This window comes from Barbatula barbatula, assembly GCF_947034865.1.
Source record: "Barbatula barbatula genome assembly, chromosome: 22".
NCBI lineage: Eukaryota > Metazoa > Chordata > Actinopteri > Cypriniformes > Nemacheilidae > Barbatula > Barbatula barbatula.
In genome coordinates, this window is record NC_136785.1 from 12721481 (window position 1) to 12737533 (window position 16053).

The window sequence follows — 16053 nt, forward strand, 5'->3', positions numbered from 1 at the left end:
TACGGAGTAAATGTGTGGTAACTTACGTGCATATACTGTATTCATGAAACACCTTGTACTATCTACTTCTAAGGATTTCTATTTATCCACTAGTCCCATGGATAATATACCAAATCACAGGTTATGAGTAATATATACCATATTGGATTTCTTTGCTCTATCAGTTGCGCAGGAGAAAATAGAGCACTTACATACGTCACACTGATTGATAACTTCATAGAGCACAAATATCTGATAGAAAAATATATAGATATCCTTTAAATTGTGATATTGTGCAGTCTTATCAGTTAATAGTAGCTTGCGCTTAATTAAACAAATGCCACATAGATGTCATGCCTACGCCAATGTCCCCTTCTGTCAAAGGCGATGCAAGCTCTTTCTGTTCACTGCACGTATCCAAGGTTTGCCGCTAACCAACTGAAATCTAAAATACTGCACTAGTGGAGGTGGACTAAAATTGGAGCTTAATAGGTCTACATTATAAATTCAGGTCTAAACCGCATGGGTTAACTTATCCCAAATGTACAGTACTTAATTCTTCTAACTTGGCTAAACCTAATGTTTGCCTTTGAACTTTCCTAGGCAAAGCACTGCAGCATCTTCAATGCCTACTGGGAGTTGTAATCCGGCCAAGGCACCCCCTGTAACACTCATAATACCTCAAGCATGAGAAGCACTCTGACCTCCTGCCTCATTTAGTGCAGATTTGCGCTTAACTTAATTGCTACACTTAAAATCTGTGCATTTCCCTATTTGCACTTGAGAGTACCGACTCCCTTGCACAGGTGTTATGGTCATGCTCACAATAATAAATAAAACACAATAAGTGAAAATCCCTCAAATATGCTTCTGTCGTCATCTGCTGACAAGTAATGTAGGACCTTGCTTGTACCGTGAGGTACAGCCTTTGATATTGATTCCATTCTTCCTTCTATGAGTGACTGATCTGTGGTTTGGTGACTGGTCTTTCTGTTGCCCTCCCTTTTCCCACAGTTGAGAGGTCTAGTGTGGTATGATGCGAGAGCCGGTGGGCTATCTTGAGCTTTGAGGGCTGAGACCTGCTCAGATTGTCCTCCCAGCAATATCCAACTCAACATAGTCCAAGGCTCTCGTGTTCCAGGGCCATCACTGGACCTTCTTTCTAAATGTCTCCTTGCTCAGTTTTCAAGCAATCCTGAAAAGCTGATCCAACATCGCAGTGAAAAGCATCACTCAACCGTTCGCTTCTCCTCAGCTGACCTACTCTGAGCATTGAGACGTCTAGAGACTTTGTGATCGAGGTTCGGATGAAATGGACGGAAGATGAAAGGATGAATGTGGATGTTGACATGGGTGGTTGTGTGTGTACAGATTGAGATCTGATGACCTCAGTGACAGTGTTGAAGGACCCCCCCGTAAAATGTTGAGGTAAATCATAATGAGGCGAACCCCTGGAAAGTGGTGTTGGGTTAATCTGAGGTAAATGGTAAAACGAGAAATGGATTATAGGCCTTTTTGGTTGTCACTTCAGTTCATGGCTTTTATAGTACATGTCATTTTGCCCCGAAATAACTCAGAAGCTTTTTTCCTGATTATGCCGATGTAATTAATCTCCGAGATTCAATCCCAAGATGCAAAACATCAAAGCTGTGGGTGGGTCTGCAGTGCTTAAAGTGAAAGGTCATATATCAAGGATCGTTTGACCCTCTTTCACTGATTGATGAACTGAGGACACATCCTTCAGGTTTCAGACAGGCACATTTTAGAGAAACTTAAAACGTCGGTGCGTACCGTTCTCAGGATGAATCACTACGCTGACTGAATATATACAATATCAGGTCACACTATGGTCGGATCGATCGACTTAAACATGAAACAGATAAAAACTGTGGTCACATCCCCTGTTTAATACACAATAATCTTTTCTTTTCTTTCCTTATTTTGTACATTTTCACATAGTTGATGGACTAACCTCAAATCCAAGTTCTGAAGAAATGTTCCAGCTCACTAAGGGTTTTCCTTCCACTCCCAAACACACAAAGCTCTACAAGATGAACTGTATCAAGAGAACAGATGAAATGCACTAGGAACAAGAGTAAAGAGAGAACAAGAACACTACCTGACCATGTCAATAAGGCTACTGAATGATTGAATGAATGAATGAGTGCACTATCATTTTTTTCTTCGTTTTCTTAAATTCCAGATGAATGAAGAATACCGGTGGCTTATTTAACTACTGATGAACTACCTCCAGAACACTTTAAGGTGACGCCCTCCAAAAACACAGTTAAACCTTTAGACCAAACTGGAAAGAAAAGAGAATTGCCAAAAGAGGGAAGAGAGAAAATCAAAACGTACTGACTCTGGGCAGGGTGCATTGGTTAAACTCAAGATAGCCGTCCAGTGTAAACCATAGACCAGAGCTGAGGTCCAGTAAAGAGAGAACGCTTGTCACTTGCAAATTCAAAGAATGACACATAATCCCAAAAGAGGTTGCTGTACAGTGTCAAAACGGACATTTCCGTGAGTCTATTCCAGGGGGAGGGCAAAGCAGTGGGTCGGGCCTCGGGTTCTGCTTGGTTGACGTCCCAAAAAGCCACTTTCATGAGCAGCGGTTGGGAATGCCTGATTACAGTATCGATAAAAAGCCGATGAGTCGTTCGGTTGTGTCCTTTTTATCTCACAATCTTTTCTTTTAGCAAAAATATCATGCAGTCTTTTGTTCCGTACCCTCGTTGACGTTTGTTTGTATGTTTATTGGTGGTTTGTTTCAGAAGGAAAAGAAATTCAAATACTTGAAATGTTTCTCTCATATTATTCTTAAACATTCAAGTCATTCTATATAATACTTTTTTACACCAGAAAAGTCCTTTAGGTTTTACACACGCATGTGTATATAGAAATATAATATATAGAAATATGCATATACATATGTATCAACTTTTCATATATGTGTACACATATTTTCCAATTGTATCAAAGCCAATTCAATGTGCTCTCAAAATATGGCCCATGTTTCCTAGGGGAACGCATATCAATTCACATAATACAACCAGTAGATAAGGTTGAAGAATCCAAAAGTTATAGGAAAAATGATCCGGGACCACTTGTCAATGGTGCTAACATCCGTCAAGTTGGGGATTTTGAGCTTCAGCTTGGATGAGCGCCTTCTTAGTCGGCAATTGGCGCGACTGCGCATAGCGCTGCGGTCCAACGAGTGGTGGCTGAACCCATCCCGTGAAGCCATGGGCTTGCGAAACTGCACCCCGGAGCTGTCGAAGGACATGACGGAATTTCGTGAGTCGCTGACGCTGCCTCCGACGTCGGACGGCATCACCTCGTTGTTCATCTCCAAAGTGGTGAGAAGAATGTTTCCGTAAGCATCCACCTTGAGAACAGAAAATAAAGAGAGGTGCGGTCAGGGGCAGGCACAGGAAGTGGGCGGTCCTACACTGTATTTATGTCCTGTCAATCTTTCATGCAGATAGAATAATGATGTGAAGTCACAGTTTAAACAAATGTTACTTTAGAGAATTAAAAAAGCTTGGAAAAGTTATCACGTTCTTCACTATTTCAGCTCATATGATTTGTAAATGCATGTACCCCGACTTTCCTTTGTTCCTCGAGATACAGATTTCTTCGCTGTGTATATGACCTGAGGGTGTTGCTTTGAAACGGCGCTGACATGGAGTCCTTGCGTCGTAGAAGAAGAAATGAAGACGACATAAAAACGACCGTAAACTCTCACAATCAAGCAATATTATTTATCTAATAATGTAAACATGCATAAATATGAGAGTCAATACAAAATATTTGATAATTAGATTTTCTAACATGACTGTATTTTTTTACATTGAGATACTATGTCCACACAACTGTCAAATGTAAAAACACGTAAAGAAACTTTTTTGAGGGTGAAAATAAATTGGATCTTATAAAAAAAAAGACAATGTAATTTGTAACGTTCTGAGCAAGATGAACCTCTTATAATAATGAAAAGTAGCTTCAATCAAATGAAATACATCACCGATTAGGATGGTTAATGGACTATCGAACGTTCGTTTTTAGCGGTGATGTGAAGCGATTCATTCAGGCAGTAGTTATTTTGATGAGTGAGGTTGTTCTGCTTACATAGCAAGTGTATCTGTTATAATTCAGACATGCATGAATATTTAAATCGCTTATTAAATTATATTAAATTAGCCTCTGAGTTACACGACAACTACATGTACAAGTGATTTGTGAATCAAAGACGCAAACCTGTTCTCTCAGACGCTTCTCCTCGTAGCGGGGGCGTTCGTTGTTGGCTTTGTTCAGCCTCTCGTTCATCTTTTTCTGCTGCTGGGGTCCCCGTCCAAAGAACACGTAGTTTACAAAGGCATATTCGAGCAGGGCCAGGAACACAAAGACAAAGCAGCCCATGAGGTAGACATCGATGGCTTTCACATAGGGGATCTTTGGGAGGGTCTCCCTCAGGTGGGTGTTGATGGTTGTCATAGTGAGCACCGTAGTTACACCTGCAAGGAAGCCAGGTTGTCTATTAGTCATGTGCTTAAAATGGCATCCATGCTGGTTAGACATATTGGTGTCGGAAACAAATCAGCTTGTAACACCAGCTTAAGCTATTCAAGTTGTTTTTTGGAACATGGTGGCTTGTTAACCAGCCAATGAACTGATTGGACCAGCTCGAAAACAGCTAATAAAGCTGGATTTCCTAGCAGGGAAGGATTTGATCTAACTCTCAACATAACCGTTGCTGATAATGTCTGCCGTAAAATGGTTGACCTGCACGTAGCATTGTAGCTTCAAAGTTTGCTAGTATTGTATTTGGATATGTTGACCATTGGTTGGACAAACAGACGAGAGTTAATGTCACTGTAAGCAATGGTTTGTTGCACAACAGAGCTACAGCGTTAATACATTTTCAACCTATCAACGAAATGGGCAATTCCAATTTAAGCTGAGGTAGAAAAGAGTATTTTACCATCCATAAAACAAAACAGTTTTAATCATGGTTGCGATGTACAGGAAGTTTCGAGGAAGAAGTTCAACACTATTGATATGATCTTTATAGGGGGCAAAAAATCCAAGATGCTCTTGAACAAAACCCTCACCCAGGGCCACACGAGCAGCAGAGGCGTCGTAGTTGATCCAAAAGGAGACCCAGGACAAGATTGTGATCAGGATGGAGGGCATGTAGGTCTGCAAGATGAAGTAGCCGATGTTTCTTTTAATGCGGAAACTCAGCGACAGCCGAGGGTACGAACCTGGAGACGGGGGGAGACACAGCACAAGGAGAACAAAAAAGATGTCAACATGTAAGTGGAAACGCAAAAGAAAAATTGATCTACAATGTCTGCACTTAGACAATGTATATTAATTTCCCCATTTGTTCAGATGGAGCATTTAATTTCCCCAAAGCAATGGATTTCTTCCCAGGGACTAGTTCCATTCCAATTAAACATGGCAGAAAGTCGCAAACATGGCAGATTTTTCTGAAACCCCTCTCTCAGCAGACAGTGTCCATGGCCCTCTGAGAGTTGTCACAAAAGCCTGCAGTGTCTATTTTCCGTTTAGCTTTTTTTACAGGGGAATTTAAGAAAAATGTAACTAAAGAGCATGTCATGTTAATATATGAAGTCTGGTTTACTATACAAGAAAACAGCAGCGTGTTTCGATTGGCCGCTTTAAGATTAGTCTGCACGTGACTGTTCAAAGTCTGCCCAGCTCAATGTCAGGTGTGGCAAGATTAATTGACTCATTCAATGTACTGATTATTCAAATTGCTGCAACGGATATTTATTAACGCAAAAGAAATAGTCTTGTCTATTCCCTGCGGTTCCCATCTCTCTGCACTTGGGCTTAAGTGAACTGTTTTCAACTAAGGATGCAGAACAATTTCCACCGGGAGCCTTTCGGCTTCAATTTTATCAAAGAGAGAGGGAGGTAACTTTGCGAAAGCGATCAGACTGTAATTTAAATGGCAATTGACTGCGAGCGGCACGCGATGTGAGATGACCCAGTCACAGCTCGCTTCCTGTAAATTTGATGAATCAATATACCCCCCTCGTTTTTTTATTCATGTTTATCGGGTTGCGTTCCCATGAATCTGAATAAACAAGAGCACACAAGGGCAAGAGCACTTGAAATGAAAGCTGCATTTATAAATTAATTTAAGTTGAACAGCACATGGCGAAAACCTTAAATCTTCAGTAGATCTCTTGCAATGCACTGCACTGCTGCCAATGAAGCATATACTGGGCCATTAATTTAGTGTCGGTCATGGGGAGTAACTAAACTAAAAGTCTCCAGTTTTTTTTCAGTTTAGCGGTGCTTTCCAGTAAGATGCTACTGTACTTTCGAAAATTTCTAAATAGTTGAAATTGTACATCACTTTTGTTTTGTTTTTAATCTTATTCCTGCCAAACTGAATAGGTATTATTGTCGCTGTTTAGCTCCTTTTATTTTTCCAAATAATTCGATTAATGAATTAATTTCAAAATTGGGGAAGCTTATAGGACATAGATCTAGTAATGCTAATGCTAATGCTATGTCCCGAACACAACAAGGTATTTTAGATTAAGGTGACCAGACATTTACATTTACATTTAGGCATTTGGCAGACGCTTTTATCCAAAGCGACTTACATAGCATTATCCTATACATTTTACATAGGTATCTGCGATCCCCTGGGATCCAACCCACAACCTTGCGTTGTTAACGCAATGCTCTTACCACTCAGCTCTGACAGGAAACAGACGCGTCTGTTCCCGGGGAAACCACCTGTACAGGATATCGGCTGCATCCTCCTGAGGTTGCGTTTCCGGGGATGCAGGAGTGAAAATACATGCCTGGTGCTGACGTGCAAAGGGGTTTATGATAAAAGAGAAGCTCACGTTCAAAAGGTACTCGCAAGACTCACTTAACATTGGACTCGGATTATACATAAGACTAAGCGACCAAGACAAAAGGATCTCTTTCATCATAAACCCGATCGGCACGTATTTTGACATGATGCTCGATGCACAAAGATTCACATGATGAACGAAACACATATTTTGCATTCTGCATCCCCAGAAACACGATATCAGGAGGACGCGTAGCCGAAATCCTGTGCTGTTGGTGTCCCTGGGAACAGTCACTTCTGGCCACCTTATTTTGGATAAAAGTGAAAAGTATGTTTTTATTTATTTCCGCTACATATTTCACAATTGGACCATTTGTAGTTTGATGTGATTCGTTCATACCTGTTGTGAACCTCACTTCTCTGGACACAAGGCGTAGCTCCACAATGGAGAACTGAGGCAATTCTAGTTTGTCCACACCAGTCACAGCGCTGTCCCCTCCTTGCCAGAAGAACACTATATCGTCTGTGGTGTATCCATCTGCATGGAGAAAGCATAAAGGATAAAGAATTCTGATAGTACATTTGAGTCAAACATTGCAGTGAAATATAACAGTTTACATTTAGCCAGCCACAAGGCTCAATGCGAAAACAAGAACAAGTTTTAGTATTGTCTAGTCTGGTACGAACAATATATTTTACCGATCTGAGCTGCCGTGAACGTTAACTCTGCTAATAAATATATTTAATATTGAATATTAGTGTTTCATTCCAGAGTATTGACGTTTTCCTCACCAGTATCAAAATTCCACTGCACTTTCATTTTTAACATCGGGATTTTATAAACAACGCACACAAAGTTTTGTTCTGCTCATATTTCACGAGGGCTATTGTACAGTTAATGACAGCGAAGGCATTTATTTATCGGAACATCAAACAATATTGTTCCAAATGTAAGGAAATGTTGTAAGCATGAAACAATGCGCATACCGTGCAATCATTTAAAACACGAGACTAGCTATTTGTCTGAACCCCACTGATGTGCCTGTGATGGTCAGGGCACAGCATCCTGGTACCACTGTGTGATCAATAGTGCAGGGCGGCTCATTGATAAACTGGCAAACACCTTCAATCTTACCTGCGTCTGTCTATGGTATTGTGCCACGAGGCCTCAGAGTCAGAGCCTTTAAAGAACATTTATCACCAATGACAGAGTGGGCAGGTCTGCAGATATGGGTGATCGCTCTAAATGGGCTTAATGATTACGTTTGCTTACATTAGGTCTCTGTGGAGTGTGACCGAGATAAGAAGCGAAAAGCGAAATTGATGAGTTGGATGAGTTCAAATTCCAGTTGTCTGCAGTTGGACTTTTATTTCAAGTTATGCTGTCAGCAAGTATGATTTGTCAGAAAAATTATGGTTGGCAATGGCCACTGATTTGAAATGACACAGGATTTACGTTTTACACAAAAATTTCAGTTTATGTGCGAAAACATCTCTACTTACATATATAAGAATGAGATCAACACCGAGATGAATAGAAGATCAAATTCACACTACAGATCTAATGACACCGAAATCCGTAATCAATTGTCACTAAGGCTGTCAAACGATGAATCGCGATTTATTGCACCGCAAATCAAAATTTGTGTTCACATAACATATGTCTGTGTACTGTGCATATTAATTTTGTATTTATAAACACATACACATACTGTACATGTATACAATTTACTATATTAGGAAATATGTATTTATTTATATTTACAAATAATTTTAATTACATATAAATGTTTTTGATTTGTCTATTTTTCTAAAATACATGCATATGGATATTTATTATACGTACTAGCTTACTATGCACAGTAAACAGGCATATTTTATGTAAACATAAACTTTTAGTCTGGATTTGATTAATCGTGATTAATCGTTTGACAGCCCTAATTTCCCCTTTTAATTAAAAATGTATTAGATAAATAACATTACTTTATATGACTGTTTAATATACTCTTATAAGTAATTCAAGTCTTTATTTAGGTTAATTTTAGGGGAAACATCTGAGACAAAAGTGGAAAGATACTGACATCATCTTTGAAAAGCATAAAAACAAATGTGTTTATGTAAAAAGGTATTTATACCGTAAAAGCTACCATGATATTGTACCCAAATGCTCAAGTTTCAAAATCATTTGTAAAAATTGTAAAATGTCATTTTAACATCTTACTTGATCTTACTTACATCTTACATCAATATTTATTTTATGACTTGACTGCCAAAAGATAAATTTAAAAAATATTAGTTATTGCACAAAATATGTTTTATTTGTGAGAACTGGACACAACTTGCTGAATTTAACTTGTTTTGGAGGTAGACCAAACAAACGCCAATCCACGACAACCACAGGGCGTACGTTACATCCCCTAATTTATATTCTTTGTTTATTAGGTCAATAATGCATCTCATTAGCTTTCTAGACCATTCCTATACACAGCAAACAGTATATATCCTACAAGATGCAGTGAAATGTACGCTAGTGTTTCATTCCGGAAAAAAAGCTTGTTTGTGTGTGTTGTCAATTCTGCTCACTCAGTGATACTCACAGCTCTCAATTTCCAGGGTGCAGTTCTGCTCATCGAGGGGGTATCGTCTCAGATCCATCATGCAAGCTGCTGTAGTTGTTATTCTGGAAAATGGAAAGCAAGGAGGCGGGTAGAGAAAGGGAGAAGAGAAAATTTGTGCCACCGTTACCTTGGTAACCTTTAGGAAATCATAGTTTAGCCTTGACTGCGCCATGTGGATATCTCAGTCATGAGAAAATGTTTGGCAGCCATTCTCATATTCTTAGAAAAAGAACAAAATTCAATCGTCGGTGATGTTTAGAGAGTCTTGATTCTTACAAATTTAAAATGTTAGTGAATTAAATCCCTTTCAGAGGTATGATAGAGATAATTATCAATAATATATGAAGGAAATATGCTTGATCTGTCTGTCTGTGTATAAATGTATTTTGTTTATAAAAAACATATTCACAAATATTTCTTCCATGTGCAATTCATAACATAGTAAAAAAAACTGTCATCTACAAAGGCTTAGTTTAACCCCCAATGCAGTTGTCTTCTTCCGGAAATGTCTCCTTGTGCAAATCAGCTTCCAAGCCTAAAGATGTCAGGAAAGCTAATAACAGTGAAGTCACATTTGTTCACCGTAATGTCTACATGTCTCAGGTCAATGGAAAAGGCAAATGAAAGTTCTATCACTGAAGCCTCCTTTTGAACATGCAATTTGTGTGTGTTTGCCTGAATTGTGGGCGTGTGCTAATAAAGTACGTCCTTTGTCTGACACGTACTGTGAGGGCGTACTGTGGTGACAAGTACCAGTGTACTTGTCTTGCAAGTTGATTGTGTGCACATGAGTTTCCAAAAATGTATGTTAACTGACCATTCTCTATTACGTTATGTGTAAGATATAGTGTAGGCTCCACTTGTAGTGGTTGTTGCTTAGAAATTACTTAAGTGTTGGTGGCTTTAGGACTCGGGCTTTGTTACTGCGCAACCTCTGAGCTATTTCAGCTCAGTCTGCTGGCCAATGCCACCTCTGACATTCACTTCTGGAGAAAACTGGGACGACCCAGTGACAAGCAACAGGTGAAGTCCATTTTGTGTGTGTTTCATCTGTGTTGGCAATGTTTATTTCATAGCAGTTCTTTCATAACGGTTCTTCTTCTGATTTCTTGGTGCAAATGTTCTGCAGTATATTGCCTGTGTAAACCAGCCACAATGTAAATTAAGAACATCTTGTGACACAAGCTCTGCAAATCTTTAAAACAGTTACATGAATGTTCAGAGTTTCATTCAATGTACGGACAACATCTGCAATCCCTGAGCTTGTAAAAACGTGAAATGCATTTCCAGTAAAATAGTTTCAAAAGAGTTTAAAAGCTGAAACGCGAAGCTCACATGTTTTCATATTCATAAGCACTTTACTTCTTCACAGAAATCTCAGTTGCTAGCATTCTTCTAAATATCTTTCTTCGTGTTTAACAGAACAAAGAAATGTATACAGGTTTAGAACAACTTAAGGTTGAGTAATTCATGAAGGAATTTTCCTTTTAAGACTATCCCTTTAAATGGTGTCCATGGTGTACATCTACTGTATGTGTCATGTAACAGCAACTAGTTTATTTGACACATTTACTTACAAATTCATATAATTAACTAGAACGTTCTTGTTTATTTACCTAACTTCGATTCCCTGAGATACGGGACCGAGTACTGTGTAGCAGGACACTATGGGGAAAACTTATTTTTCTCAGATGTCTGAAGCTTTTTCCAATTACACAGTGAAACTGCACGGCCATTGGTTTGTGAAAAGTAAAACTTTAAACCTATGGCAGCAAATCTGCATGGACCTATGGCGATGGAGCCCGCCAAAGGGGGCGGGGCCTATGGCTATATAAGCAGACACATCAGAACAAGGTTTGGGGGCCAAGCATGAGCAGGGAAGCCCTGCCGAGTGGACAGGGCCAAGTAAAAAGGTGGCTCTTTCCTGTAATCGTCCCAACAACAGTGTGCCTAGTGCCGGCACGGTTTGAGCAACGGTAGGCCGGCAACCTAGTATAAGTCCTTTAGCAGCGAGGACCCGAGCCTGTGAGGCCGAGACATCCAGACTATAGAATCTGGTGAATGTGGACGGCAAAGCAATGAGAGCATTCCGTGACCGGGGACCCCTTGGTGCGATCACCGAAGCAAACAAAGAGCTGTTCCGAGCACCTGAAGGGGGCAGAACGCTCTATATAAACCTTCAGTGCTCTGACAGGGCAGAGCAGGTGTAGCTCCGGGTCCTGCTCGGAGGAGGGTAGTGCAGAGAGTGTCACTACCTGTGCCCTAAACGGGTTAGAGAGCACCTTCGGTACGTAGCCATGTCTCGGTTTGAGGACCACGCTAGAAGCCCAAGTTCAAGACAGGCAGGGCTCACAAAGAGCACCTGTAAACCGCCCATGCATTTAACGGATGCCAGCACTAGCAGCAGAGCGGCCTTATGCGTCATGGAACAAAGGTCCACAGACTGCAAAGGCTTAAAGGGAGAGCTCTTCAGAGCTCCCAACATCGTGGGAAGAAGATCCGATACAGGGATAGTAGAAGGGCGAGAAGGACAGAGCCTCCCGGACCCATTTAAGAAACGAACAACGAGGTTCTTCTTTCCCACCGTTTGACCTGCTATAGGGAAGGGGGAAGCAGAAATGGCTGCCACATAGACCTTGAGTGTGGAAGGGGAACGACCCTTTTCCAAAAACTCCTGCAGGAAGGACAGTATCAATGATACGTCGCAAGATTCGGTGCCAGATTGTGTTACCTGCCTTAGAGAGGAGGTCTCGTCTCAGGGGAATCGGCCACTGGGCTGCCACAAGCAGCTGAGACAGGTCCACGATCCACGGCTGGTTTGCCCAGAGTGGGGCTACGAAAAGCACTTTGTGCGCCTGATCTCGGATCCTCCTGATCATCTAAGATATAAGAGCGATTGGGGGGAAAGTATAGAGGAGCCGATTGGGCCAAACCTGGTCGTGGACGAGCTGAATAGGGGGCGCACCATGACTGGTTAGTTCCTTGTGAACTTCTGGAAAAAATGGTGAATCCGCTGTAGAGGGGCTTGATTGTTGGCACACGCTGGTCTCTCCGTGGAGAAAGCGAGGCACACAGAGACGGCGTGTGCCAACACTCATCCGAGCGCTTAGGTCCTCTGCACAACTTGTTGCGAGAAAGTAGGCGGGAGGGCACGAGGAGCAGATTCGCTCTTTGAAAAGCAATCTGCGAGCGCAGAGAGGAGAGACTCATACTCTCGCAATGAGCGGATTCCATCTCTTTGTGTCCGTCTTCGATGTGGGAAGCCCCCAAACATGAGACGCACTCGCCATGACTATCAGCAGCGTGCAGGAAAACTTGTGTGACAAGTACGGAGCGCCATTTTTAAACAACGGCGTGGAAATTTGCTCAGAAAATAAGCTCTTTTAGAGTAGCCGGATGGCGGCAGGGAAAAGACCGGCGCTGCTGGATAGCGAAGCCGCAGAGCACGAAGTCGAATCCGCTGCAGGTGATTTTCGACGGCAAATCAATCAGGCCCGGGAAGCGAAGGTAGAGTCGTCGCTGAAGGAGAAGAGATCTGAGGACACTGCGGAGATGTGTCTGCTTATATGCTCCATCGCCATAGGTCCATGCAGTTTCGCTGCGATTGGTATAAAGTTTTACTTTTCATAAACCAATGGCCGTGCAGTTTTTCCCTGTGTTATTGGAGAAAGCTTCAGTCATCAGAGTTTCCCCCCATAGCGTCCTGCTACGCAGTACGAGTGAAGTATCGATAGGGAACTAGAAATAACTAAAATAATAAAAAACTGCTTAGATTGTCAAATGTGAGTTTGATGTTCTTTTTGAACCAGTATTCTATTGTCTCTCTGGTAAGGATATGCCATTCCATAAAGGATTTTTTAAGAGCAATACCGTATATTACTGTGTGACATAAATCTTCTATTATCTAATCTTACTTAGCCTGTGTTTACACAAAGCTAAAAATTACTGAGAGTGCAAAGTTCAGAGCACACATTCACACAATGCAATTATGGAGCACATTTTAACAGCTATGCAGAACATTTTGACAACGCTTCAAAACCCGGAGCTCATTTCTCAAGCCTTTCAACAGCTGCCTCTGCACCTTGAGACTAGCACTTTGTGCTAGTCTCAAGGTGCAAAACGTTAGTTTGTTAGAAGTTGCTGATCAGAAATTTATAACTTCACACTTCATCTACGTTTATGTCCAATATCATAGAAACCTACTCAATATGACAGTCTGTGGCTTCTTTCACACCCTCTACTTTCTGTTCATTTAAAAGGATAGCTCTAATAAAAGTAATAATTCAATTAATTTTATAACACCTCAATTATAACATTTATACACCCTTATGTCATTAAAAACCTGTGTATGACTCTTTCTTTTGTGGAATGCAAAAGAAGATATTTTGAGAAATGTGTCCAAAAATCGTCTTTTGTGTTCTGCAGAAGACATGAGGTAATAAACGGTAATTTTTGTACATTCTAGTGGCTAAAAGATAGTCAGTATTATTCCGCGGTCACTGCAAAAATGGGTAGGGGCGATTCCTCTATTTTTTCCATTTCTGTACCGAGAGATCACGTTGGGACGTTTTGATCTTCTATTGGACTCACGCATTCACGTGACGCAAATTCGCAGGTCAGAGTTCACCAAACTCGAATTTTGCTACATAGCGAAATGCAAAATATCTTTCGACGTCCTTACAATCCCGGTTTGATGCATTCGCACGCATATGAATGGAAGTCAATGGAACGAAAAGTCAATTGTGACTGTGGATTTACACTGCAAGTTATGTATTCGGAAGTAGTCAGAATGAATTCTAAAGTACACTGTCAAAATAAAGTGTAACGTTTTATGTAGTTCCCAGTTTTGGGGTAGGTCCTTTTGTCACTGGTGGACTAGTCCTTAAACGATAAATAGAGGATGGCGGCATAGGCATTCAGAGCTTCCACCCCAAACTCCACCCCTAATATAATACACCTACATTTACTGTTTTACTTGGTTCCGGAAACCAATAAATGTCACTACAAAAATCTAAATGAACAGCATCGGCTACAACATGACCAATACTGCTCTGATCTAGGTCAAAAATGCCGTTTATACAGATTCCAGTCCACTTTATTATGATGGCCACTACTGAAAAAAAACTACATTTGATTTCATGGATACCATGATGTAAACCATAACTTATAGGATAAAAAACTGCTGTTTAGGCTACTGGCTACATTTCTTTGTTGGTGGCTTTATTTGCATATATTCAAAAACTTGCTCCTTCATTGATGTCAATTTTTTTTTTGGAAAAAAATAAGTAGCCCTCACATATATATTTATATATTTAAAATCCCTTCAATAACAATGAACATGACAACAGCAAACGCCATACACATGATTGTGGAGTTAAATTAGGTAATGGAGCATAGTAATGTAGCTATTACACTGCCTTCTGTGCATTTAACTGTGGACATCCTATAATTAGCATTTAGAGGCACGTTTGTTTTTAGCTCTGAAACGCTTTGAGTTGAAAACTGCTTCATGTGGCTCGGAAGCAAACAATATCCCTAAAAGCACATTATTTCTTTGTAACATGTGTTTGTTCTCCTTTTAAATCTATTTCGTATCCCCTTCTTAACAGACCGGCCATGATGTCTCGTAAATGTGGTGTAAACAGTCAGCTACAGTAGACGCTCAGTTTAAACATCCTATCGAATCCGATCCCCTTTTACACAGTGGTTAAAACCCTAGACTATGAGCATTAGCCTTTTCTCCTCCAAATCCCAGCACAACCCTATGCATATTTCTAAATCCCTGCGTTTGTGGGTCATATGGAGGATGCTTTGCATACGTACCGTGGCTACGCTAAAGCTGACTAAGGCACATTAGCAAATTCGAAATCCCTTTTTAGACCCAGCAGGCCATGATATGATAATTAAACATTAACAACAGCCCTGACTCATGAATAATTGAAAACCGACAAAGGCCCATTTTGTGACATTATAAAGAGTGGATGTATCGACATTGTAAACATCCACGCTGTGATGCACCTCGTATTTATATTCTCCACGGCATTTAGGTTTGAGGGACCCATGGCTTCACTGCTATTTCTTGATTCCACCTGTGCCAGAGCCTCTTGGAAAGAGGAAGCAGTTTGTCATCTTTCATTATTGATAGTCTGATTGAGTCGGGCACCCAGAGCCTCCAGGTTAATGCATCGCAGAGCAGGCATAGGAAGTGGTTTGTTTTTACGCCTGCGTCTCTGTTTGTCCAAAGGAGGACAACATTTGGTACGACAGTGTTTGGACGTCACAGCATCCGTGTAATTGTTTGTCTGGTACTAGGGAGACACAATGTAAAAATGTTAAGGAGTTATTTCATGGTTCAACATAAGCGAAAGCAACGTTTACAAAGTCCTTCTGAAAAAAGTTTGGCCCTAGTTAAGAGCTGTCAACATCTCCACCAACACGTGCAGACAAAAAAGCACCGCAATGTGCATTGATTGTTTAATTTAGCCTACGTTTTATCATAGCGTTTTAAAATACTACAAAAAATACTGCAAACGTTTAGAGAGAGAGAGGAGCTGTCATGGAGTTTGAACTAGAAATGCATCAAAGGGCAAAGCATCATCCTCATATGAT

At 40.7% G+C, this 16053-nt stretch overlaps 1 protein-coding gene across 1 annotated transcript in view; it reads right to left on the reverse strand.

The window, feature by feature from the left end:
- Positions 1-3013: 3013 nt before the first annotated feature.
- The window catches only part of gabrb4 (gamma-aminobutyric acid type A receptor subunit beta4), a gene marked incomplete at both ends in the record, with an annotated part of 42769 nt that continues 29729 nt past the window's right edge, over positions 3014-16053 (reverse strand). The window contains 6 exons of the mRNA XM_079485717.1: positions 3014-3367; positions 3583-3672; positions 4240-4496; positions 5094-5246; positions 7227-7364; positions 9424-9506. Of these exons, the coding sequence (XP_079341843.1) occupies positions 3014-3367; positions 3583-3672; positions 4240-4496; positions 5094-5246; positions 7227-7364; positions 9424-9506 (1075 nt within the window). The remainder of the gene's footprint in view (positions 3368-3582; positions 3673-4239; positions 4497-5093; positions 5247-7226; positions 7365-9423; positions 9507-16053) is intronic.